General features: G+C 40.6%; 1 protein-coding gene across 1 annotated transcript in view; it reads right to left on the bottom strand.

The window, feature by feature from the left end:
- Window positions 1-24,570, bottom strand: part of LOC309367557 (cAMP and cAMP-inhibited cGMP 3',5'-cyclic phosphodiesterase 10A-like) — a 116,676-nt gene that overhangs the window by 54,908 nt on the left and 37,198 nt on the right. The window contains exons 3-9 of the mRNA XM_081906989.1: window positions 19,626-19,654; window positions 14,702-14,822; window positions 12,712-12,761; window positions 9,432-9,572; window positions 8,789-8,944; window positions 8,375-8,425; window positions 1,676-1,734 (exon numbers count right to left, since the gene is read on the bottom strand). Coding sequence (XP_081763115.1) covers window positions 1,676-1,734; window positions 8,375-8,425; window positions 8,789-8,944; window positions 9,432-9,572; window positions 12,712-12,761; window positions 14,702-14,822; window positions 19,626-19,654 — 607 coding nt within the window. The remainder of the gene's footprint in view (window positions 1-1,675; window positions 1,735-8,374; window positions 8,426-8,788; window positions 8,945-9,431; window positions 9,573-12,711; window positions 12,762-14,701; window positions 14,823-19,625; window positions 19,655-24,570) is intronic.

Genomic DNA, 24,570 nt, shown 5'->3' with positions numbered 1-24,570 from the left:
CTGCAGGATAATAGGTGAAGTTCTTATTAATAACATCATTTATAGATTTCACTACCACAATGACCCATGCTGGTTTCCATTTACTGATAAAACAATAGGTTATCATCTATTTATGAAACCATACCACATAAATCTTCTCCCTGCATAGGCTTGTATGCATTGATCATCTTGCTCGACTGTGCCCTATGTGCACCTTCAAGGACCACATATGGCAACTGGAGCTTTACTGGTAGATTCTAAAATGGATTGGATCCATGCACACAAAACTAACAGAAAACTTGATTTGTCATCTTTGGCAGTGCTATAGAATTGGCCAGTGCTGACAAAGCCAAACAACCCACATCTGTTTGTTCTACATGGGGGTACTTATCTATCACATATGTATCATATTCTTCCTCCGAGAAGCTCACAGCAGCAAAAATGTTGCCCCTACAACAATCCTATGATGTAAACTAAAAGATAAAGAGGTAACTAAGTGAACAGGGAATTGAACCCAGATCACTCTTGCCTAAGCTGCAAATTCCAACATCTGTACCAGACTAGATGGGGGGTCCTTCAATTAAGCAAAGGTTCAGAGCAGATGTATAATCATACAATCCAGTAGATAAGATGATAGTCAAACATGTGATTCTTTTTAACATTTCACCCATATAAGCTACACTTGACCAAGCTATCCATCTTCTTTCATCTTGCTAAAGAAACTGATTCAGCTGCCTTCAGCAATTTCCATAATTATAACATTATTTTTCCCCAAATTACACCACCTCTAAATGACTTTTTTTTTAGTACAATAATATAGGCAATGTTTATTTCATTTTTAATATCCTCTTCCTCTTTGCACTGGCAGCAGGACACTGACAGCAGGCTTCTCTATACCTGGTTTTGTGAGCACACCAGCAAATATTCCCTCCTAAAACCAGGTGCAGCATGACTGGAAAAACAAGCTGACCTTGCTTCCACAAGCTACTACAGCAGCTCTCTCTCCCTGATTAATATATAGTAGCTGTCCCAGGCACCCAAAGTCACTAACAGATAAGCACCAGATGTATTAACAAAAGATGCTTTGAATGTTCCACATTCTCAAGCATCACTGGCCATTAGAATTCAATATTTCCAAAAGGCAGATATTTTTCCAAAAATTGTGTACCTTTTTGTGTGACATTCAGACTGATAAGAAAGAAGAAATGTAAGACAGTGTTTCTGTCTGGGTAAGAACTGTCATCATTTAACATCCATTCCTAAACCTTGTAGAAAACATCCTGAGGTCAATGCCAAATGCATACATTTGCTTTCCACAAGAGTAACATAGTGCACAAAATCATTCTTATGAAGAATTTATATTTTCCTGCTGTTTATGTACAATTTATTTATTTATTGCTAAGACTTTTGCAGATAGATGCACTCCGATACTGAAACCAGGATAAATAACAAGTTAGAATTAATGTTTCTTCTGCCATAGTTTACACGTAGTCTTATGCATGCCTACTCAGAAGTAAGTTCCACTGAGTTCAATGGGACTTACTTCCATGTAAGTGTGCATAAGATTTCAGTGCTTATCATTCTATACCAGTTGGTAATATACTAAGGGCAGTAACAAGACATGACATTTGCTAACTACCTTCCATGATTCTCCATCACACATATTTCATGAGAATGAGTTGTAAGTGTGACTTACTTTGAAACGTCAAGCAGGAAGTCATTCAATTCAGTCTGCTTAGCGAGGCCCTTCGATACCTGACCAAAGCATTTGAAATACTATTGCTTATATAAGCAAAAGGTTACATTCAAAAGTATGGAGTATATATGCTATCTAAAATTAGATATATATACACATACATATACACATCTTTAGCTTTAGATTTATTGTGTTTACAGATATGCTAACTCGGATTTATTGTATTTTGTATTTTTCTAATTGTCTAAAATAGCAGCTCTTACACTGTGAGCCTGAAGACTTTACTGTTTGTGCCCTCCTCTGCATATAAACTCTGAATGAAGAAACCTAGGATACCAGCTCACAGTCAGTTCTACTAACCTGCTCAGACAGGTAAAGTGTTCAATTTTCTGCCTAAGAAAGATTGTCTTTCCCCCCATTTACTCATCTTATATAAACAACATCTAAGACAAGCAATAACTGAGGTAAATAAGCTATATTATTTTCTACCAAATCCTAGTATGTACATGTTCTGGGTTCTTAAAAGAAAGAGGCAGACTCAGGCCTACATCACTTACCACCATTGCCAAGTTCATGGTAGCTCTCTCAGATTTGGTTAGATTTTAAAAAACTGAGTTTGGAAGATTTTATAAAAAAAAATATACTAAACTGGTGGAAGTAGCTGGGAAGAAAAGTGAGTTACAGAAGTTTTCATGGTGCAGGCAAAGGATTTTGATTGTCCCTAAGAGGAAAGCACTTGTGAGGGTTAAGAACCATTTGGGTTTTTAAATCTCACTGATTCAGTGGCAGAGAGCTAAGTTCATGATTAAGCAAAGACTAGGTGTGGGGAAACAATAGCATGACCTGCCAAATCTCCCCATTTAGTTTGTGCAGCCATTCTGGAGAAGCCATACCTATCTGCCCTGCATCTGAAATCATATATGACATCAGGTGTGAGGCTAGTATGGGCAGTGCTTAAAGGACAAACAGGAACTTAAAGTGAGTTTCCAGTTTTTCCTTTGCTGGTGCAAGGCACACTTCCACTTGCCCATCAACCAATGTGCAGTGGGAAAGCACCTTGCTCAACGGAATCTGTTTTGTTCTTCCAACACTGCTCTTTGAACCCTGAAAGCCAGAGGTTCAAAGAGCAGCATGGGGCTGCTTGAAAGTCCTTTGCAAACAGCCTGCCCTGCTCTTTAAACTTGGGTAATTCCATGACAATGTCAACTTACAGACCTATCTTTCATTTTCATATGTAGTTAACATGTTCTAAATCATTTTAAAGATAGTTTTCCAAAATTTCATCATCTGACAACAGTTTTTCAAAATGGCATTTTACATGTGAGTAAAACAACCAGAAACATGACATGCAAGATGACTCAGAATTTCTCTCATTTTTTCCCCTAATATTCAGTTAAAGACCTCTCCAAGAAAATAGACAATAGGTTAATGGCCTTTTTATTGTACTGACAGTTTTGCTTTCTCATTCTCTTAACTGAGAAGAAACTTCATGCACTGAATAAAACCAGATGAACTTAAACCAATAAAACTTATATTGGTTGGGTATGTAGTCAGAAGAACACATACTCCCTCCTCCCTCAACAAATGAAAATAACTTTATGTTCTTCCTTAAGATGTTAACATCAAGAAAATGTGCTGAGATGTTACCTATCAGATGTTTTATGTGCAGCATTTCCTACAAGCAACATAACACCACAATGTGCACAACTTATATAGAATATATGTGTTGTGATTTTGTCACTTAAATCCCTTTTTAGGGTTGTCATAATTGTTTTCCTAAGAGTTTAATAATTATTAGGCCTTATTATTTGTACCATACCATCAATGCAGGGCACCTTACAGAGTTTTACAAAAAGAGACAGGTCCCGACCCTCAAGAAGCTTACCCTCTGAAAGACAAGTCAGACAAGGGGAAGGTGGACATATGTTAATGCTTTTAGAAGATAGGTAATATAATTGTATGTTTAAACTTTCTAAGTAACTTCAACCTGGGTGTGGTTTAAAAAAGGCAGAACTGGCATTTCTCTACTAGACTCCCCACTTCACCCACTTTCTTGAAGCATGAAGAAGCTTCTACCAGCTTCCTCTCAGATTTATCAAGGAGCCAGTCTTATTCTGATTCATCTCCCTAGCTAAACTGAACTGAATAACCAGGCTCATCTATACATACAGGTATTTTCCTCAGGAACCAAAGGCCTCTTGATGAGCCTCAGGCTAACAGTACAACCCTGTAAAAGGCTGGAGGCAGTTTTGAACAGAAGTGTAAATGTTTGTGGGGGGTTTTCAAATATTTTAAACTGAAGAGACAAAGGGGATGATGCCCCTATGGTAAATGTAATTATTCTGAAGGAAAGCACTGAAGCAGAAACAGCCACTGAAGCACTGGTGCCAGCTGGGCAACTTTGTTGTTGTTGAGGTTGAGGGAAATTGAAAAGAAAATTTGTTGACCAGGTGCTGGCAATATTATGTTCATGAATATAGAACCCTCTTCTTTAAAACACAAAAAGGACTTTGTTAACATTTGTCTTCCCTACAAATAAATATAAAAGTTGGTTGAAGGGGGGGGGGGAATCACGAAGGGTTTCCACAGCCAAGTTTAAATTCCAATGGGCATTACAACTTCTCATATGGACTTGCTGCTGACCTTCAGCAAATGCACAATAAAGTGTCATTTTCACAGGGTCTTGCTATAAGGCATTTGTGCGTAAGACAGTGAATTGTCACCAACAAAGAGATATTGGACCTGGTTCTCACCAACAGGGGGGAATTGATCAATGAAGTGGAAGTGCTCGGAAACTTGGGAGGAAGTGATCATGTTCTCCTGGGTTTCAGGATACAGAGGCAAGGGGAAACTGAGTGTAGTCAGACACGCACTCTGGACTTTTAGAAGGCCAATTTCAAAAAGCTGAAGGAGCTACTGGGTGTGATCCTGTGCTCAGAAATACTTAATGAGAAGGGAGTCCAGGAAGGATGGGAGTTTCTAAAAGGAGAAATATTGAAGGCCCAAATGTAGACAATACCAAGAAGAAAGAAAAGTGAGAAGCATAATTATAAAGGTTTCTTCTGCTATGTCCAAAGTAAGAAGAACAAGCAAGTGGTGGGTCCTCTGTGTGGGGAAGACGGAGAAATGCTGTTGGGTGAGAGAAAAGGCAGAACTACTCAACACCTACTTTGCCTCTGTCTTCACCCAAAAGGAAAGCGATGCCCAACCTGGTGAGAACAGAATAAATGATGTAAGGAGGGAGCTGCAGTCCAAGATAGGAAAAGAGGAAGCAAGGGAACACCTAGCTACTTTAAATGAATTCAAATCTCCAGGGCCTGATGCATCCAAGGGTACTAAAGGAGCTTTGTCTATTATTTTTGAGAATTCTTGGAGAACAGGTGATGTCCCTACAGACTGGAGGCAGGCAAATGTTGTCCCCATCTTCAAAGGGGGGGGGGAGGAATACCCAGGTAACTACTGACCAGTGAGCTTGACATCGATACCTGAGCATTTAGAAAAGGATGCTGTGATTACTAAGACCCAGCATGGGTTTCTCAAAAATAAGTCATGCCAGACCAATCTGATTTCTTTCTTTCTTTTTCTTTCTTTTCGATGGAATTACAAACTTGGTGGATGAGGGAAATGCTGTGGACATAGTGTATATTGATTTCAGTAAGGCTTTTTGACAAAGTCCCTCATGATATTCTCGCAAGGAAGCCGGTAAAATGTGGGTTGAACAAGGTAAATGTTAGGTGGATTCATAGCTGGTTGACTGACCGAACCCAAATAGTATTAATTAATGGTTCTTTGTCATCCTGGAAAAATGTGACAAGTGGGGTGCCACAGGGTTCTGTCCTGGGCCCATTGCTGTTCAATGTCTTTATAAATGACTTGGATAAAGGAACTGAGGGGATACTCATCAAATCTGCAGAAGACCCCAAACTGGAAGGGGTAGCTAATGCCGCAGAAGACAGAATCAGAATTCAAAATGACCTGAACAGATTGGTGAACTGGGTGCAAGCTAACAAAATAAATTTCAGTAGGGACAAATGTGTTAGGATATTTCCGTTCCACCTTAAAAGGGAGCAGGATGTTTGTGACACAGCCTGCATATTTCCTGTTCACAGGATGTTTCTGTTGTGTCTATGCTTTCGTTTTCTCTCTGTGCCTGAGACATTGAAGCAAGCAGTCATGTTTTCTTTGTTCTGACCAACGCTGAATAAAGTTGTAAATAATGCTCTCCTGCGTGCATCTTTCGCTGTGCATTATCTGCTGATAGAGCGTGCACCAGTTCTGGAATGTGGCAAGCTATTTCTGGAGCTCGTGTCGCTAATTGAATGATACTGCGTGTCTACGGGAGGCTGATGGATCGCAACGGAGACAACGTGGGGTCATGATGGACTCTGTCTCCCTGGCAGTATCCCAACAAAACGTACGGTTCTGCACTTAGGCAGAAAGAACCAGATGCACAAATATAAGATGGAGGAGACCTGGCTTACTAGCAGTACACTGGTACCTCGGGTTAAGTACTTAATTCGTTCCGGAGGTCCATTCTTAACCTGAAACTGTTCTTAACCTGAAGCACCACTTTAGCTAATGGGGCCTCTTGCTGCTGCCGTGCCGCTGGAGCACGATTTCTGTTCTCATCCTGAAGCAAAGTTCTTAACCCGAGGTATTATTTCTGGGTTAGCAGAGTCTGTAACCTGAAGCGTATGTAACCCGAAGTACCACTGTACATGTGAAAAGGATCTAGTGGTCTTGGTGGACCATAAGCTTAACATGAGTCAACAGTGTGATGCAGCAGCAAAAAATGCTAATGCTGTTCTAGGCTGCATCAACAGAAGTATAGTGTCCAGATCAAGGGAAGTAATAGTACCACTCTATTCTGCCTTAGTCAGACCATACTTGGAATACTATGTCCAATTCTGGGCACCACAATTTAAGATGGATGTTGACTAGCTAGAACATGTACAGAGGAGGGCAACCAAGATGATCAAGGGTCTGGAAACTAAGCCTTATGAGGAACACTTGAAGCAGCTGGGTATGTTTAGCCTGGAAAAGAGGAGACTGAGAAGAGATATGATAGCCATCTTCAAATATCTTAAGGGCTGTCACATGGAGCATGCTTGTTTTCTCCTGCTCTGGAAGATAGGACGCGAACCAATGGCTTCAAGTTGCAAGAAAGGAGATTCTGACAAAACATTCAGAAAAAACTTTCTGACAGTAAGAGCTGTTCTGCAGTGGAACAGACTCCCACAAGAGGTGGTGGACTCTTCTTCCTTGGAGGTTTATAAACAGAGGTTGGATGGCTATCTGTCATGGATGCTTTAGCTGAGATTCCTGCATTGCAGGGGGTTGTACTAGATGACCCTTGGATCCCTTTCAACTCCATGATTCTATGATTCTATGCTGGCCACAGCTCATTTGCCAGAAAATCTTTTAGCAGCAGCATCTACCATTATTATCCTGGCTTCTTGATTATTATAGTAGGGAAAATCATTCCAGTAAGCACACAAAGAGTTTAATGTTAACCCAAATAATGTTATATAAATAAGTTTACAATGTTATGTTAGTTACTATGGAATTACCCACCTACAATTTAAACTCTTTAAACCTCCAATTTTTTGGAGGTTTAAGGAACAGAACAGGGCTGCTTGCAAAGGGCTGCTCTTTGAAGTCCTGACAAGTGGGGCTTCAAAACACAGCATCACCTGATGTCACTATGTCAGATTGTCTGACGGACAGACAACGACCCTGCCCACATCTCAGTTTTGACCCACCAGAACCTAGCTTTATTAACAGGAACAATACTTCCTATCAAATTCTGGCAACACACTTTACATTATGAAGGGGCTATTTCTTGCAGTACTGTAAAAACTTTATGTTAAAGGTGCATTTTAACTGACTTTGCGAGTTTCTCCTGGTTGTACCTGTTGGCTATATATATACATTGCCATCTGTTATGCTGACTGTTGTACCATTCATTTCAAATCAATAAAACATTGTGGGGGTTTTAAGTTGCCCCACAAGCAGTTGGCAGATAAAGATCTGGCCCAGCTAGAAAATGTTCCCCATCCCATTGTAAGACTCTGAATCTGGAGGATTTCATACATCAATGGATTGCAATAACATAAATCCTTGGGTCTACTCTGAGTATGGCTAACATTGGCTATCACCCAAAATATTTTTAAAAGTATTGGGTGGGTCTTGGGAAAATGGAGGCTCAAACTGAACTTTAGGACACACACATGTCATGCTCATAGAAATGTATGTTTTGACTTGTCCACATCCAAACTTGCATCTCGTGTGGTGAGAGCTTGATGTGAACTGGGTTCAAGTCAAAAAGTAATTATTAAGTAATTGAATGACTCTCAATTTATGCTGGGGTTACATTCCAGGGATAGGACCGAAAGCCAAAATTGCATGTAGTCAAAACAAATTGGTCTCAACGGCAGATGGAATTGCTGAAACCCTTTTCCTGGATACCTGCCCCCTAATTTGCCAAGTGCGTAAAGCTGAATGTACATAAATTAAATGCACATAAGTTGCAAGTTATCTGTACACCCTTTTGAAATACAGATAATGAAATATAACCTGATTACGTTGTCAAACAGTTTACATCAATCAGATATTACAAAGCTGATTGATCATGTTTTATATTCCTAGAATCTGTTTACTGCTTTCCTAAAGAAACAAAAACTTTTTCCACGGTCTTACCTCTACTTGATGTATTGCTACAGAAGCCCATGCAAGATTCGCTGTTGCAACCTGAAACAAAAGAAAATCCTTATTTCCTGAACTGTATTAGTGACCAGCCACTCTGCTCCTGCAATGCCCCGTTTCTGAGTCCTCCACTGGCAACAGCTGGCAGTACCATAATTGGCTGCACGTTACACAGAATCGTAGAATTGTAACTTTCAACCAGCATGTGCAAGCATGCTGCTCATTCACATTCAACCACAGTTTACTTTCAACCATAGTTTATTTTCAACTTGATGTGATATGTCAGCCAGATCAATGATTTGGCCCAGTAGATATTAATAATGTAAAATCTGATCCACAGTTATGAAAGTGGCTTCATCCCTTCCCCATAGCAACATTCAAATACCCACTATCACATTTAGGCTTTACCTCCTGATGACTGAGGAGGAAGGTGTCATTGCCCCAGTGTCGATAAAGCTCCAAGATACCAATCAAGTCACCAAGTGTAGTAACTATTGGCAAACAAAGCACAGACTTGATGCGAGTTCCTGATTCCAGCCCAGTACCTTTGGGAAACCGCTCATCCTGGGAAGGCAAGCACAGTTTTAAACTTAATGGTGTGTGTTTTCCCCTTATCGCTAAAGTTATGTCAGTTTTGTCTATAAATCTGGGATATCTCTGTTGAAATCCTGAGGACAAACTCACAGCCTAGCCTTCAGGTGTATTACAGATTCTGTTCAACATTGGCAAAGGTGTGTATAAACACACTATCAATGCTAGGCCATGTTGATTTATAACTGGATAGATTTTGTTCTTTCTGAAACAGCCTGCATTTTGGGGATTGTCTGTTTCAGCTCAGGGTGTGAGGATAGGTCCACTTCATGAAAGAAATTGCACCATTGTTTAAGGAAATACAAGAAGAATTATTACCGGGAAACGTGTTTGAAACCTCTTTTTTCTTGATTGAACTGATGATTTAATTGAATCCACTTTGCCTGAACAGAACTCACTCCCACATAGGTATGAAAACATTTGCAGCCTGACATTAATTTTTAAAAAGACAGTAATTTACCCCCAAAATATCTTCTACTAATAATGTTTTTCTAGATTTGGCTACATATGCAGATACTGTGGTGCCAAGCATAATGGGTCCCACAGGAACAAGATGTGGTTGTCCATCCTTCACTCCTGGTGGCGTGAACACACAGAGGCTCTAATGGGAGGAAGTACAAAAAAAGAAAACTCCATTTTAAATGTTTGACTCTTTCCATAGCAATCATAATGTTATAAGGTACTAGAACAATCCTGAAATCAGTACTTTACATTCATTTACATTTTTTGAAATGCTGAAATACGGCATTGTTATTTCGGAGCAGGGGAAGGTTAATTCACTATTTTGTCCTTATGGAACTTTTCCAACTCAACTGATTTTGCTAAATGATGCAACGCTCCAAATGAAAATAAGCATGGATGGAAAATTGCTATGGAGGTCATCATGTAAATGGAATTCTGCTTAAGGAATACTCTTGCCAATGGGAGCAAATTCAGAATCTCAGCCATTGCTTTTATAATAAAATCAGATTGAGTTGTAAAGGAACTTCTCCCACTCCCCAAACAGTCTGTCAGGTAAGAGAACATGGTAGAAATGGGACTCTGCTCTGTGTTTGTTTGTTTTTGAAGAGGATTATCATCCTCTGTACTAAGATACTTAGGGGGTAAGTGCACTATTACTCACATATGCTTCTATCCTATTCCTTTCTTGCCACAAACTGCTACTTGGGCCCAGCAATTCCCTTCACCCATAAAAAGAGAGGTGGGAAGACTTTGGGGAAATGCAGGGCTGAATCTTGCATAGAAAAGCACTGTTTCACTGAGGGATGTGGGGAATGGTACTGAATAATGCTGCTTTGGATTTTGTGCTGGGAGAAACTTCAACCCCAGTGTGATGCAAGGAAGAAGGAAATGAGCTTCTTGGCTAAAGAGAATATTTATGATGTTTCTTCAAGGGGTGGGGGGGAGAGAGGAGGGATTCTGGTGGACTGCAGCCATTGCCAAGAGCAGCTGAAGAGTTCCAAGGGGATTTCCCTGCCCATTTGCAAAGCCAACACATGGAGATGGGGATGACAACACAATGAGGCAATGCCAGTACTAGGGTAACGCCAAGGCATACGACATATCAAGTGGGAAGTGCAGAATAGGCAGGGAGGAGAAAAACCAACCTTTGATGTAACAAGCTAAGGGCTGTTTGTCTGTGGGTCGCCTTGAGCTTTAAACATGGTTTATTAACAAAAACCATGCACAAACCATAACTTTGTATTACATATGAATCTGGCTATTGTGAGTTACTCTGAAAGCTCTGCTATAAAAGAAACCATCAGCGAGAGCTGGGCTGTCAGCAAGGAGTGAGGTGTGAGTAGGTTGGCGCACTGACAATGGCATGATCAGGAAACCACCAGCAAGTGTACTTGTATGCTTCAGATTTAGATTTCAGAAGTGCAGCAATGGCCTAACTATTATGTGTCAATTTTATGCCCAACTATAGTTTAGCCTACCCAACCTTCCAGGCAAAAATGCCATCATTCCTGATCATTGGCTGGTGGGGTTTGTATTCCAAAGCAACTGAAGGGCACCAGGTTGGCCTGATCCAGTAGGAATCTTCTTATGTTCTTAAACAAATAATGTTTTGCCTCATCTAATCTCTCCCCGACAAAAAATGCATGAAAAGTAAGTAACTCTGACTTGAGTCTAAGGGTGTTTTGAATTAGCGGAAAGACACTTTCACTTGCCCGAGGCAGCCCCCCAAATTCTGGTGATTTCTCCATTATGTACATCCCCAATGCCTCTTCCCACACCAGCCTGGAAAGCTCCACAGCCCCCAAGAGTGGCTTTGGAGAGCTGAAGAAGGTTGCAGTGCAGAGGAGGTTCCAATAAAGTCCTGCTATATGAATAGAGTTCCACTTGCAGCTCTCTGAATTCAACCCATAAGAAATACAGTAATTCCCATTACTAGGTTCAGTAAGGGACAGCTACAGTATAAGCTATTCCATGGCATAAAATGTTTAGCAGAGTCACTAGGTGGCACTGCGCATTGTGTAGAATTAAGTAAGAATTCAATGTTTTGTATTCTAGAATAAAGAGCATAATAAATTGACCTTAAAGCATAAGCATGTATTGTTTCTCTGGCTTCTTACTACCATTTTCAGAGTAAATGTATCATGTCAACACATATGGAAAGGTAAAACCTACCCAGCAGTGGCTGACAGGGCCATGTTGCTGATCTGGGTTCCCAATGCCACACACTGCTGCCCATCACTAGGAGGAAAAGGACCAAGGCAGTGGGGAGCTCAGCACAGTGTGAATGTAATAGTAGGAGCTTAAGATTGACTCTGCTAAGCTCCACGGCGCCTGGCCCCTCCTTATCTCAGCAAATGGCAGCCACATGTGGTGTTGAGAAGCCAAGTCAGCAACATAGTCATGCCTACAGCACCCCACCAGCCACTACTGAACCCATCTCATAGCTACATTGCTATTCTCATCTGTTTGTCAGGGAGGTAATACTCACAATAATTCTTACAAAGGAAGAAGTTATCAACTATCAAACTCCAATAGACTGGTGTCACTAGAGGGCATATACCCAATAGTTCTTCAAGGACTTACCGTAAATGTGAATTCATGGGGGGAGGGGATTAAACAAAATTAAAATAAGCCTTCCTACAAGATGTTGGCCTATGAAGCATAATTTAATTAGAGGCAAGCACTTTTAATTGCAGAATTGTTAGATCTGTGGATAAATAGGGTATATAAAAGGAAACATGTTTTTTGCAAAAGACCATGCTACGTAGGTTATTAACATCATCTGAAGATATCAACAAGGATGTAGACAAAGTGATCCAGAGAAAACCACGTGCTTGGTCTTTCACAAAAACAATCCATAGTTTTTCTCAAAAAATACCCCTAAGGTAACTTATGAGCCCCAGGATAAGGGATGGACCATGTTAATGAAGAAAAGAAATGGAAAAATTTGGAATTTTCACAATCAAAGGAAAACAGCAGTAGTCCTAAACTCAGAGGCCTATCCCACAGAGTTCTTACTCTCTAGTATGTGTACTTAGGGCAGTAGCAAGAAGTCAACCCATGACCTTTTCTGGTTTAGTAATACAAATTTAAACAAAGCTATTAATTAATGGAGATTCTTTTGGTAGGTCAGCAGAGACCAATTTGTTCATCAATACAGATTGTTAGCTGCATTTACAAAACCACATCTCATAATCAATGCATAGCTGGTTAACCCCTGTTAAACCTTCTACAGTACATTGCAGATGGGAGTTCTTTACATAGCTTTACATACTTACATTATTGCATTCACCCAGGAAATACAGTGCAAATCCATCAGCATTTGTAGCTGCCAAAGAACAATTAAAACATTAAGGAAAAGACTGATATACTTGCTGAGGTTATATAGGGCATGCCCAGCTAGCTTTCTTTATTAATCTTATATGAAGAACTATGCTAAACTATACTTCACTAAAAACTAAGTTTATGAATAACACAAAATCACTTTAGGAATTACATTAATCTGTGATGCTGTTTACATAAAATATATTCTCAATGAAATTTGGCACAAAATATATGTTAAAACATTCTATTTCTAAGCTCCTAGCTATGGACACAACAAATTATACAATGGTCTTGTTTTGTTCAGTGAGTGAATAACTGTCTAAGTATAAACTGAAAATACAAGACAAAACTTTGAAAGCTAGAAAGAGCTTCCAGTGGGGGGGTGGGTCTAGGGGGGAGATTTTTAATGTCTTGTATAGTTACCATCAAAGCCATCAGTCTTGTCTTATCACTAATTATTCCACCAGCTCCTGTTACCAACCTGCAATCTTTTTCAACCTGCCTTGATTCCCATTCTTCTTTGCATTGCCGAAAAAAAGGTAAGAGCAAAATGAAAATGTGAACAAAATTGTTATGCAAAAATAATTTGCTCCACCTATTATTAATTATACTTATTGGTGTCGTTTGTATTTCATTTTTTTCCCTCTAAGTGCAATGCAATGAACCATTTTCGACCTCGCCCAGTGAACTACTTTTCACAACTGCCCTCTAAAACCAGGGGTTGCTGATCTGGTGCATGTGGGTGAAGGCCTTTCTTTGGTGACCCTAGGATAAACCATAATCCCTAGATGCCAAGCTTTCTTTTATTTCCTTTATATATGTTTCTAGTATTTTTAGAACCTGAGATAGAAGGCAAAACACAGACACCATTCTTCACATTTTTCCATGGGAAATCACCCTGATCCATGCTTTCGGTGTTTTATTTTATCCTCTGCTGAAAATACTCCTGCTGGGAAAATTCCTGCAGACACGCATGTGTGAGAGGGGGGTGGGTGAGAAGCACCTGGGAGAGAAGGGAGAAATGCACATGTAGCCTCTGTAGGCAAGAGGCTCTGTAGATATGTAGTCCTCAGTTAAGAGAGAGAGGTGGGTGGATGTGGGGGTTTTGTTTGTTTGTTTGTTTTTTGCAATTTTGAAACCATGAAGCAGCGTCTCCGCCCCCATCGTTCAGCCCGGACACTGAGGTCCAGCGCTGAGGGCCTTCTGGCGGTTCTCTTACTGTGAGAAGCAAAGCTACAGAGAACCAGGCAGAGAGGCTTCTCGGTAGTGGTGCCCACCTTGTGGAACGCCCTCCCATCAGATGTCAAGGAAATAAACAAGTACCTGACATTTAGAAGACATCTGAAGGCAGCCCCGGTCAGGGAAGTTTTTAATGTGTGACATTTTAATGTATTTTTAATCTTTGTTGGAAGATGCCCAAAGTGGCTGGGGAAACCCAGCCAGATGGGTAGGGTACAAATAAATTATTATTATTATTATTATTATTATTATTATTATTATTATTATATGAGGGGGAAATAGTTTTCTTCCAGGGGTTTCAGTGGGTAAGGGACTGATTTTTTTTGAAAAACTGGAAAAAATGCAATACTGTGTTTGTTTTCTTAAGTACTCTTTTTTTAATGTATTTTTATTAAATATTTTCTTGATTTACAAAAGTATGTGCAATGTCTCTCTCTCACACACACATTTTTTCCATGTAACATTTTTACAAATCAGTTTCATTTGTTGAGACATTAGGAAGAAAAGGGGGAATCCCAGAATGCACTCCTTGGCCAAATACTGGAAGATATTCTATACTCTGAAACATTTGAAAGTACCTTTCCAACATTAAGCCTTAAGTGCACTGCTTGTTTAGTAATTCAGTCAAATACAGAAGCATTTACTGTATATTTCTGCCTTTGAATCTTGGATCCATCATAATAAACATAATAAATGTTTTCTTACCCATTCGAATGATGCTACTCAATTCATATAAGAGCAGTTGATTGTGCCCTCCTATATCCATCCGCTGCTCTATAAAGCCGTTCAGGTCATATACCACTGCTTGGATATCAGGATTCTGGTACTATTGAAAAACAAGCACATATTGAAGAACTATTAAAACTTTTATGAAAAATCAATATGATCAGATGTTATTTGATTTGGTTTTTACAGCTCCTATTTTGGAAATAGGTTTGGTGTTCTTATTGTTTAAATTTTAATAAAAATTATTAATACAGCAGCAGCAGTAGTAGTTGGTTAATCTAAAGCAACAGAAAACCCAAAAGAGAAAGTGAAGTCAATGCTTAAGGAGAAGGAAGTCAGGGAATGGTGAAGCACAACAACCTAAAGATACTCTCCTTTTCTATTAGCACAACAGAAGTAAATAATAATAATAATTATAATAATTTAAAGAAAGAAAGAAAGAAAGAAAGAAAGAAAGAAAGAAAGAAAGAAAGAAAGAAAGAAAGAAAGAAAGAAAGAAAGAACTCTCATAGCTCAGTGGCAGGGCCCATGCTTTGCATGCAGAATATTCCAGGATTCATCTCTGGCATCTCCAGCTAAGGCTGAAAACCCTGCAGAACTGCATTTAGCTCAGTGTAGACCACAGACTGGATCCAACCAATTATGTTTGCCTACAGTGTGTAGGCCCTACACAGATAAACATTTTGGCAATGCTAACTGAAGAATCAATATATTGATTTCTTACGTGGCAGAACTTCCATATCAGGTTTATATTGAAAACTATTAACCTATGATCCTTTAAAAGCAAGGATCACAAATTCCTTGAACTGTGCATGGTTCAACTGCAAACTAACATCTAACATGAACAAATATAGTCAAAACTAATTGTAAATTAAGTGAAAATTTCTTAAACTAATTCAGCTATCCATGTAAAAGAATAAAAGAACAGTATTCTTTCTGAGCACAAAATTTTAAACTACTTGTTCAATTTTAAACAGCCTAAATGTGTGTGTGTGCGTGTGTGTGTGTGTGTATTAAAACATTTATATATATATTTTAAAAAGCTTCCATTTTTTAGATGATTTAAACCACACTTTCAGGGTAATTTCTTTGCTGTTCATAACTACATGAAAAAGTTCCTCTTTGCATTTCTTAACAAAGATAAAGGAGTGAAAGACCTGAAATATTAGATCATAAAATGAAATTAAGCGTGCTTTTTACACTTGACAGCAGAACAAAGAGTATTTAAAAAGTGACATTTTTAAGTTTTAAAAAGGTGCTGTTTTCATTTAAAGGCTAATGAGAGCAAGACAGAGGGAGCGTTATTACAATTCTAAATTTAGAGCTTAGGATAATTTTTCAGATAGAGCAGGAAATGGTCTTCAACTTATATATATATATAGTACTGAGAAATAAAATACCATAATTTAAATTTCCATATTGCCAAGGCAATACATTAGTAAAGTATAATTTCCATGTCTTTCTGTCTATGACTTGCCCATCAGCCAGCCATAGAGTCACCACTCCTTCTCCTCCCAGTTCAGTTGGTGGAGTGGGGGTCAAACACAAATCCCTGGACATTCCATTCCTCTCTGTTTTCATCCCCTTTTCTCTCTCTTCCTGCCATGTCAAGGGATGCATGAAATTAGACTGAGGCCACATGAAGCCCTAGGGCAACACAATCCTGCCTTATGCTCTCACATTTCAGCTTCAGATTAAGAGTTAGACAAATAGCCAGCTGAAAGTTATAGAAGAAAACCCCAAGTAAATGCATTATAGATAACTTACTGAGGATGATGAGCTGAATGACAAGTATAACTTAAAAGTGCACATCTTCTAATGTATAATACACAACAGCAGAAGATTCTACACCCACAGGGCACATGTAACCAAGTCTAAATATGGCTGAATGCCAAGGAAGAACTGTGAGCAAGCACATACTGCCAAATGAGCAACTTGTCTCTCTCAAAATATATATGCATTCTCCTCCATGATATGTCTTCAATATTTTCTCACAAAGACGGCAAAACCTAAGCCTGCTTGATGGAACTATCCTATGCATAAATTTCAATGGGTGTTACTACCAGTGTATATAGGATTGCAGTCAGTTGTTGTGAATGTTTCAGCCTCACTGTTGTAATTTCCTCCAGCACAACACAGCATAGCACAACGGTTAGGAAACAATAACACTTCACTTCACAGAAGTACAATTCCCATGATCCCCTGAAGAAGCCAGAAAGTGTAAACATTTATAGTGTCCATGTGCTCTTGAAGAGATACAGCAGCAACGCATGAGAGAACTACTAGCAACAGATGGCAATGTTTTACTGAAAGCATGCCACAGCAATCAGTGAAGTACTTCAACAGTTTTCCTAGTGCTATCTTCAGTTTGGCATAGGGGGAAAGAGCTGGAACTACAGGAAATAAAATACATGCAGCATTCAATGGCTGAATTTCAACACAGCTGCATCTGAAATTACCAGCATCAGGTGGGATGTGTATTTCTTAAAATGACTGCAAAAATTACAGAAAAATAACACCTCATGTTGATATTTCCCTAACTAATCCTTAGCAGTGAACTGAGATCCACCTGTAGTCTAGAAAGCTCTGTGCTAAGATGGGAGAAATAAATAAAGAGAGGGGATTATAGCATGGTAAGAAAGGAAGGGAAAATGTCTGCAATTTCCACTCCCTGACTCATCAATCAGAAAATGCAAAAACATTCTACTTGGAAAGAGCAGAGGTGTGTTGCAAAGAAAATCTCATGAAAGTATTTTCCATTTTTGAGGGGCTGCATTTTATATTGTGATTAAGCGCATTCGTACAGTAGGACTCCTACAGCTCAGATTGACAGTGATATCATACCAGTAGAACAAAGACTGCTTGGACAAACTCACTCCAGAAATTATGGCAGGACACTCTGATTTAATAAGAAGTAAGAGTCTAGTTTTTTCTTTTTACTGTTAGTCAGGTTTTTATGGCACACAGGGAAATGGTTTAGCTAGAAAATTTTAAGTACATTTCCATTTTAAAACTTTTAATAATTTAAGACATTTCCATCAATGAACTACTTTTCAAAACAGTAAGATGCTTTTTATTCAGTGATTTGCTCACAATATGCATAATTTGGGAAATGGTTTACAATGTTGCAACATTTCCAGCACACCATTTCTTCTTATCAATGTTTCAAGTTGGCATTTGAAAGGAATATGTTCTGTAAATCACAACAACCAAAAATAACTTGAGCAGGTCTCAGTTCAGAAACTAATCAGACCTTTACATGGTAAAGGATCAGCACCAATTTTACCTTCACAAGTATACATAAAATCATATATAATGTAGATACCCAATTATAAGCAATTCAGGATAGCTTAATCTCAGGGTTCTGAGTTCGAGCCCAACAATAGGCAAAGAATTCCTGCATTGCAAGAGGTTGGACTAGATGGCTCTCAAGGTCCCTTCCAATGTTACAATTTGTACAATTCTGTGTTACAAAGTTCAGGAAGATCACTTAGGATTGGATACCTATTTGGTGTCACTCATTCCTTAGCTAAGCCTAATAGATTCAAATGTTGCTCCATATGCAATAGCATGAGAAATCTGGAAATATTAATTCTTCTGGCTGTGATTCATAGAGCCCTTGAATTATACACTGGGATTTCTGTATTCGCAGCAGCACTCTGGAACACACAATAGCCTCATTCAAAGTTAACAAAAGCAGTGTGGATTATTTAGGGGGAAACGGCACACTACATTGCAGCCATGTGTGACATTAACCTGACATTCCTTCTATACTGCAAAATGCTCTTGGAAGGGGGTGATTTGCTGACAAGGGATTGGGAGGGGGGGGAAGGAAGTTTTTAACCAGGCATGTTACCCCTGGAACTCCCCCAGCTGCTTTTGCCCCAACCTAGTGCCTGTGAAGTATGCACAGATCCAGAGTACAACGGTTTGAGCAGGGCAGTTTAAATAAATAATAATAAATTTTATTTATACCCCACCCTCCCCAGCCAGAGCCAGGCTCAGGGCGGCTAACACCAGTAAAATTACAGTAAAAAGATAATAGGGGGAAAAACCAATTTAAAATACAGGATAAAATGCAATTTAAAATGCAGCCTCATTCTAAAAGTAGCCCATAGATCAAAACCATAAGGGTCAGACTGAGTTCAAACCAAAGGCCAGGCAGAACAGCTCCGTCTTGCAGGCCCTGCAGAAAGATGTCAAGTCCCACAGGGCCCTAGTCCCTTGTGACAGAGCGTTCCACCAAGTCAGGGCCAGTACTGAAAAGGCCCTAGAGAAATGGTGGCTGCCTAAGCCATCCCTTACCTCATGTTCCTTCTACAATGCAAATGATTTCCTCTTGAAAACACTTAGCAAGAGAGAACCAGCTGCCACAGCTAGAGCTAAAACAAGTATCTGAAAGGTGAGAGATGGAAATGCACACTCCGCACTCAAATAGACTAGGATCCAGCCTCCAAGGGGCCTTTTCTGCCCTCCACACCTGCTAGCCATTCCCCCTTCCTCAAAGGAAGGCTTTTTTGCAGGTTGGAAGGAGGGAGGAGGGAGGAGGAAGTTTTCACAATGCAAGGCAAGAGGATGGAAAGAGTGATGAAACTTAAGTAATAGGGGATTTTTGTTTTTTCAAACTCGCTTAATTTCCAGGGCAAGCTGGGGGTGGCTCACACGTCCCTAATCACAGTTTCAATACATTTGGTTGCAATGTACCATGTCCTTATTTACTTCTTAAGGCTCTGAATGGTATTTTAATTGGTCTGAAAGTTGTTAGTGTGCTCACCAGCAATTTCTCTGGAGCTAATTCAATGAATGAAGTGCAACGCATCAGGAAATTCATTTCAAATCAACAGAAGGCTGCTTGGACAGTTTTATGTTCTGGGGAACAGAGACACACCTGTACGGTACTTACCCTGCTGATATGCTTAGGAGTGGAAACATCTGTAAGAAAAGGAAGCAAACAATTAGATGCTCCTGGAAAGTTCGGGATAATTTTAATTTTCAAAAAAATTCCAACGTTAAATAATCCTACTGCTGCTTTCAGTGTCTATTACATCACAATAGATTTCAAATTGTTTTATTCCACATCCTTATTTTCAGTAGAATACTTAATTTTGGCAAGTTTTAAGAATTCAAATCTATTCAACATATTAATCTATGGCTCATATTTGCAGCTTGCACTGGGGGGAAAGTCACACTTCTATGCTCCCTGAATCTACAATCCAGACCCTTGGGCACATGTCCATCTTATGGCACCTCAATGCTGCTAAAGGCACTGGTAAGATGGTATGAAATCTGAATTGCAAATTTCCATGACATTCTTCCCTGGTGCACCCAGCCAAACAATGGGCAAGTGGAAGTTACCAGAGGCTGCAGCCCCACCAGCAGCAGGCATAGGAAACCTCCCGGTATGAGGCATTTTGGGGGAAGACATGCTGCCATCATATGACAGCAGTGGGTCTGATCCAGACTTCTTTGCTGCCCCATTCTGGGAACTGGCACAGTGAAGGGGCATTTTCTTCCCTGCCCACCTTCTGCCTAGGCCACCATGAGCGCCAGGCTAGGGGTGGTCTGGCTCTTTAACCTTCTGCCTTAAACAAGACACATGAAATATATTGGTGGAATAGAGCTGAGAAGTTTTCTTGTGCTTTCTCTAGCAACACTGCACCAACTGAGTGCTGACACAGCCTGGTCCAGAGAAGGAAGACACATGTCCAATAATTAACTCTTTATTGGCAAGAGAAGCACTTACAGCAGCTTCCACAGTGCTCTTAGCCTCTAGGCAACTGTCCACAGTTCTGCCCTAAGGAGCAGGTGCAGCAACAGTGGGGCCACTCCCCTCCCCTGCCTTATATACCTTCCTCTGACAGGTTGCATGCCCACAGCATGAGACTTCTCCTGCATGGAAGTCATCACTGCTCTTCCCTTTTCAAGCCCCTCCTGGTTCTAGGAGACAGTGGGATGGGGGAAGCTGAAAAATCTACTAATCCATCCCACACCAGATCCATCCCTTCTTCTTCCGCTACATCCTGTGCACCTTCCTCCACCTTCAAATGCCCTCAGTCTCACTTCCCTGGCTCCTGCCTTGCAGGTGGTGTGACACCCCATAAATCACTGGCCCCCCTCTCCTGGGTCACTCCCCTGGTCCTCTGTCTCTGCTGCACACTCTTTGGAGCCTGCCTGCCAGATTACTAACCCACTAATATATATGGAATTATGAATTTTAAAATTGAGGACATGCTTATGGGATGGGGCAATACCTAGGGGAGTTTCAAGTTGCTGTGAACTGGTGTTTTACAGACCAGCCAAAGTCTACAGATTTGGCTCAGTCACATAAGAACAAATTGTAACAGTCTCTATGTTTTGTTTTCGATATACTGTACAATGTTTGGAAAGATTTCAAGCTGAATGCAAATGGTTGCTTTTCCTCACTAATCAATGTGATGTTCTGACTGATGTATCTTTTTTTTCACCTGTATGTGTTGAGGTTCCTTTACACAAAAAAAGCCAAAACAAAATAACCATGAAACAATAATCCTGCATGATAAAAACGAGAGTAAATTCCTGTAACTTCTCTCCTCCTAATGTTGATCTGCCACAGAATATAAAATATATTGGCTCACTGGCTCACTTGGTTTCTGTGTTCTTGAGTACATTGAAAACAAACAGACTTTTGCTGAACTTTGCAATGCAATCCTCAACATCTGCAGAAAAGTCAAGACTGAACAGTTCCCTCTTTTCAGACCAGCTGACAAGAGAAACAAAAGGAAATACCCCTTGGGAATTGTCTGCTAACGTCAACAAGGGTAAGGGGATCATTAGCAGTAGAAATGATAGGTTACCACATGGGAGAGAGCAGGAATCCAATGTAGAACAGATTTACGTCAAGGGAACTATTTCATTCTCTCCGAAGGAACCCTACTGTAACTACAACATACGTACATTTGTACTAAAGACGTATTTTATGCACTGTACTCTAGGGACTGAAAATATGACACTGAGCAAATGTTCAAATGTCCTCTGGACAAACACGAGCACTGGAAAAATGACAAGAACATACATTCCTTTATTTATTCAGGATATTTGAACAAATCTGTTTTGAATAATACTCTACCTTTTTCCTAAGGGCTTATCCGCACTTCCTCTTGTCCTGCTGCTTTCCCCCCAGGGAAAACCACTCTTTAGCACTCATTCAGAGCAAATGGCAATTCAGGTTCTCTCCAGATTGAGATTTGCTCTCATTTAGCACTAAAGAGTGGAAAAGGAGTGGGACAATGGGATGAATGCTGTGGTAAAGATTCATGGTAGAACAGAACAGAATAGAATAGAATAACTGAGTTGGAAGAGACCCTGAAGATCATCTAGTCCAACCTCCTGCAATGCAGGAATATGCAGCTGTCCCTTACGGGGATCGAATCTGTGACCTTGGCATTATTAGCACCGCACTCTAACCAACTGAGCTATCAGCATAATAAAAAAACACTCAGTGGAGAAAATAATTAAACATGTAACTAGAAAAAAGCATGAAAATTATATTATTTCATGTGACATGTTCATTTCATCTCTGAAATACTGCACATAGAAGAAAAAGAATGCAACTCTAAAATGTTTTTCTCTTCACGCATTTCTCTGTAGCCTCCCTATCTTTTCTTCCAAATGAATTTATACCTGCCACAACTCCCTGAATTTAATGTTATATAGCAGCAACCTCTCCAAACAGAATTAAGAGCTTTCACTTTACTGTAACACAGAAAGGGCAAAAGCCTTTAAAATGTTTAGGAGCAAGGAGACTCTCTATATACAGGACAACCCGAACTGTTACTTTGTGCCGTGCCTGCTTTGCTCCTGCAGGCTGCTCAGCTCAACATTCAGTGATGAATTCCCTCAAGGGATCTTCTGAGGCTGTTTCATCACAGTGCTTTGTTCTATGACAATAGAGGTGTGCTCACCTCTGCAGAGAGAAAGCAGCCTTGAAGAAGGGAGGCTGTTTTATGCAGGCGGATGAGTCACCTTTGAAGGTCCAAGAGGCTCCCACCACCCCCACTTTGTAATGAAGTTCTTGTATCAAAATTTAAGAGCAAATGTCAATAAAATGAAAACAGACATCAACGGTCTTGGCAAGCAAGTACAGAGATCACATTGACTGTGGTGAATAATATATTAAATTACACATTGTTTTTATTGTATCCCAGTAAACTCTAAAGCCGGATCTGGGTGGAATACTGGTCCCTGGGATATGAGGTCTGGGAGGATTGGGAGTGTCCATGCAGTGATCACTGTCAGAACTAGAAACTCAAAGAAACAAAGACGCTGGGGCCAATGGGGGGCACCACTAGGACTAGTTGTGCCTGTTCCCATATGTTGTACAGAATTCTTGGTATGATCACCACCAGAGGAAAAGCATAATGGAATCCAAGAGGCCATGGTGATATCAGAATGTCCCAGGCCTCTGCTCCTGGGTCCTGGAACCTCTAGTAGTAGTATGGGAGGCAAAGAGGTCCACATTGAATGGGCCCAGGGTTCCCTGAAGGTGTCTGAACACCAAGTTGTGAAGCATCCATTCCCTTGGATCCAGCCTGGTGCAACTCAGACAATTGGCCTGTGTGTTGGATGTACCAGAGATGTGTTTCAGAGAGATGCTAAAGAGATGCTTTTCTGCCCAGAACAGGAACAAAGTAGTCTCTTGCTGCAGATCTGTTTTGGTCCCTCCTTCTCTGTTTATCTAGGATTGCACACTCATGTTGTCTGTTCTAATCAAGACATGGGGCAGGCACCCGCAACAGAAGTGCTGAATGGCTAGTTGTGCTACAGAGAGTTTGAGCCACTTGACTCTGTGTTGGAACTTGGTGGCTGTCCAGTCCACTGAGACTAACTGTCCCTCGCAATGTGCTCCCCAGTCTTGTAGGCTTGGTATCTGATATTATGGTTCTTTGGTAGCCAAACCTTTCCAAAGGTTGGTCTCCCTGGTCCACCAGTGCATGCTCTCTTGTAAATGTGGAGGGATTGGAACATAGAGATGATTGCTGTGGATAATTAACCATTGGTGTGGTAAGAGGAACCACTGAAGCGGTCTCACGTGCAATTGGGCCTGTGAAGTGAATTGTGAGGCCAACATGCATAGACCCAGGATAAAGGCTAACAACATGATGTCCATCCTCTTGGACAATATCAATAGTTTGGCATCAGCTTTAATCTTGACTGGGGTAGAGAGAGGAAGATCTCTGGGCCTGTGTTGAAGGATGGGCAGAATCCTCAAAGCCCAGGAAGGAGAGGGATGACAAGCCTATGTCACAACCTGTGCTGAGCTAGTTTCCTCTGGGGCACTGAACTGGACATGCAGTGGCCAGGAAACAGCAGGGAGAACAAGGGTAACTGGTCTTACGTTGTCTCTAGAACGATGGGTCCACTTCTCCTGCTTTTCCCACCTAAACTGCTTCTGCACTACACTGGCAGTAGACTGTAGATTCTTCATGTTTCGCAAAGCCTTATGGGGCTGCTGGGAATCACAATCACCCATCAGGGCCTGATTTTGCCTGCTCAGGAGCACTGGGCCCATCTGGGCCTTGTCAGGAAACCCATTCTGTCATGTATTGCAGGGGGGGTTGGGGGAATCTTGACAAACATAGTTGTGCCTGTAAGAATCCTCTGATACCAAAGGGATGCAATCTGTAACCAAAGCTGCAAAGGGCTGCTCTGATTTCCAGGGTGGGGGCAAGCACTGCCACAGCCACTTGCAGAGCTTCCAGGAAGCTTTCTAGCATCCTAGCTGCTGCCAAGCTCAGCCCACAGCCATGATCGGTGAAATCAGATAAAAATTGTAGCCAGGAGTAAACGCCCCAGGCAAGCTGCCTGCTTCT

This window comes from Podarcis melisellensis (assembly GCF_964234715.1).
Source record: "Podarcis melisellensis genome assembly, chromosome: 3".
Taxonomy (NCBI): domain Eukaryota; kingdom Metazoa; phylum Chordata; class Lepidosauria; order Squamata; family Lacertidae; genus Podarcis; species Podarcis melisellensis.
This window is presented reverse-complemented; position numbering and strand designations above follow the sequence as displayed.